This window comes from Acanthisitta chloris, unplaced genomic scaffold (genome assembly GCF_000695815.1).
Source record: "Acanthisitta chloris isolate BGI_N310 unplaced genomic scaffold, ASM69581v1 scaffold672, whole genome shotgun sequence".
NCBI classification, from domain to species: domain Eukaryota; kingdom Metazoa; phylum Chordata; class Aves; order Passeriformes; family Acanthisittidae; genus Acanthisitta; species Acanthisitta chloris.
The window spans coordinates 10,315-13,501 of NW_008661937.1; the positions used below are offsets into that span (position 1 = coordinate 10,315).

Genomic DNA, 3,187 nt, shown 5'->3' on the forward strand with positions numbered 1-3,187 from the left:
ATCTAACTTCTGTACAGTTTGTTACTCTTCCTCATCCACAAAAATATCCTTTGCTACATGGATCAGAGTCAACCTTGAAGAGACAGTTACAGTGCAAGGCAAGCCCTGACTCTCCAGTAGGAGATGCTTATTGCCAGTTTTTCCTAGCCAGCAGCATTGCAGCTCAGAGACCAAATGAGATCACCCAGGTATGTGCAAAGCCCCAGAGCTGGCTTCATTGTGTTGGCATAAACGATGGTATAACTTCTGTTCCTGTGCTGTTGGCTTCTGTGTTTTGCAGCCAAAAGCACTTTTTTTACTAGAAAGTTTTTCTAAATATAATGGTTGGAAGCATCAGAAAAGGAATATTGCTATGAATAGGGAGAACGTGACATTTTGAAATCCTGTACCGACTCACCTGGCATGAACTTAAGACTGTAAATGCTGCTTTACATAGTGCCAATTAGCCTGTGTAACTTGACCTTTTTTAAACATTTGTGTATGACCTTACCAGCCAAATGAAACCACTAGAACAGAAGAGCCATCAGTATGTCACACAATCTGCGCTCGGGAGGTCACATCCCACTCTCGGAACTAAAAGGAGCCAAGCACACAAAGCTAAGAGTAGAATTTGGCCATTTTGTCTAAATAATTGAGAGCAGGAGAACTGTAGTTAGGAACTAATTCCTACCTCTGCTTAAAAAGCACAGACCAGCCTGGAAGTTTGCACACAAGGATCTCTACTGCTACGCTGAGCTCCCTGCACAAATGGTGACTATAAATTCTTCTGACCCCTACAAGTAGGCATTAGACAAATTCAAGGATGAGGAACCTGTTCAGAATGTTCCCAGAAGATTAGGACAGAAAGTCTATTTGTGCTCCATTCTTCCTCTCCACCCTCCCCCCCTCCCCCTGTGGTGTGGAAGCTCGCTGAAAATAATCCAGGAGCAAAAGACAAACGCGTCCAAACTATATATATAAAAATAATAATAATAATCATCATAATAATAATAATAGAGATACACCAGTAATACAGGCCTGCCTAAATTGTACCAGTTAAGAAAGGAACCCCCAACATGATTGATACGATTATAAACACCTTGTATGACATAATGGCCTGTACAACAGACCTATAAAATGATAATTAAAAAAGAAAGATATTTAGACCAAAATGAAAGAAGAAATCCCCTTCCCATGTTTGAACTGATAACCCACCTTAACTTGTCATTGTGACTGCTGGAAATGATAAGTAGTCCTTTCACTTTTTTTGTGTTTTTGTGGTTTTTTTTGTTTGTTTTTTTTTCTTTTTTTTTCTACATTTTTGGTTAGAAAGTTCTCCGATCCATGAAGCGATCCTGAAAAGACAGTGTTTATTATAAAATTAGGCAAATGTCTGTCCCAGCTTTAAATCCTTCCTGTTTTGCGTTTGGTTTTTTTGTTTGTTTGTTTGTATTTCTCCTTCTCTCTCTCTCCTGTCCCCAGCAACACGGTGAGAGGATGCCCATCGCATTTTCAGTTTTTAGCCCGCTGGCAGCCAATCCCACCGCACAGTGGCACAGGCTGCTGGCAGCACAGCTCAGCCCTGCTCACTGTGCCTTGGAGGCAGTAGTGGTGGTGGACGTGGCCCCGCTCGCAGAGGCCACCGTGAGGAGAGAGTTCTGGATGGACTCGGCTGAGGTGGAGGTGGCGTGAAGGCTGGCGACTGGTCCAGAGGCCCCTGCGGAGGCTGCAGCTGCAGAGACCAAGCTAACCGGGTTGCTGGTGAGCAGAGAAAGGTTCTGAGGGTTCAGGAACAGAGGGGCAGTTACGATGTTAGGGGTACCTCCAGCATTGGCAAACACCAAGTTTCCAGTTGCATCCAGTGATGTTATTGGAAGAGAGCCACCAGATGCAAGAGCTAAAAAGGGGAAAATTGAGCAGGGAGGAGATAACGTTAGCAGTAAGCAACAACGAAAAATGTGCCAAAAAGCAAGGGGTCTCTGCATTTTCCTTTCTCTGATATGTACTCTCTACACCACTAAACACAGTTGCCTCATCACAGGTTGTGAGTTTTTTAAGTAACAATCAGACAAGACCTTGCAGATACTAAAATGCCTCTGTCATCTGCTCCTAAGCTACTTCCATTTTGCCTTTCTTCAGATCTTTAAGCACAATATTGGTCTATGCATCCTGACACAGAAAACCTGTATATTCAGGCAACCTGCACAGGAAAGGGTTGAGTTGAGTGTTCATGTGAAATGACAGTTACCACAACATGAAGAAGGTCATGTAAACTTGAGCACAACATTTCAAGTGTTGACATATAAACAACCACTGTTACAACTTACTTGCCCCAGTCTAGAGCATTCAGTCTGCCTCAGATTATGATCTAAATTTATCTGTGACACTTTATGAAATGGTTCTTTCTTGTAAACTGGAAACAAGATTTGTTCAGCTAGTTTAGAGGATATTTGAACACACAGGTTAGCCAGCTCTTTAGGCACTCATACTATCTAGTTTTCACAGATGACAAACTATGAACCGAGAACAACTCTTTCTAAGGCCAGTGGCAACTTCTGGCTGTGCGGCACTTCCAAAATAAATTTTTACTCTCTTGAACAAGAATTTATGTATTTAAAGTTACATGAGGTCTTTAGAAGGTAGGATGTTTGCTGTAGGTTCTTTTTAAATGTATATGAGGACCAGAATTCAGGATCAAGACTGCTCAGAACTGAGCTCCTAACAGACCTCAGAACGATGCAAGCCTGCTCAAACAGGCTATAGAAGAGCTATAAAAAGCAGATCTCTAACCTGCCAGATATACAGGCCAATGAGGGGAGGATAACAAATTCCAGATCACATTCAATATCTTAAATGCCTCCTGTAAATCACTATAACTTCATACACACTTCTGATCCCCGTTCTGAAGTTGTACATTATCTCTGTGATACACAAAATGTATTTGCACGTTTAAATTTTGTAAAATCTTTACTCCTGTAAAATTTATGCCCAGTGCTGAGGAGTCAGTGTTGTTCTTTGGCAGAGAAAAACAAAGCACATAAACTGAAGCTGCATGACAGAGATGCATTAAGGGAACACTACTGACCTTGAATAGTTGCCAGTGTACTGTTGCTCATCAGGGCTGGGCTGAGAGCACCACCTAATGTCCCTGGATTGAGACTGAGTAAGGCACCTCTGCAGAAAGCAAGATCATGGAAGAAGTGGAAAA

At 42.1% G+C, this 3,187-nt stretch overlaps 1 protein-coding gene across 2 annotated transcripts in view; it reads right to left on the minus strand.

The window, feature by feature from the left end:
• Nucleotides 1-1,293: 1,293 nt before the first annotated feature.
• Nucleotides 1,294-3,187, minus strand: part of POU2F1 (POU class 2 homeobox 1) — a 49,108-nt gene continuing 47,214 nt past the window's right edge. For both annotated transcript variants that reach the window (XM_009070373.1, XM_009070374.1), the window contains 2 exons: nt 3,065-3,153; nt 1,294-1,876 (listed from right to left, as the gene is read on the minus strand). In XM_009070373.1, coding sequence (XP_009068621.1) covers nt 1,566-1,876; nt 3,065-3,153 — 400 coding nt within the window. In that variant the 3' untranslated portion in view covers nt 1,294-1,565. The remainder of the gene's footprint in view (nt 1,877-3,064; nt 3,154-3,187) is intronic.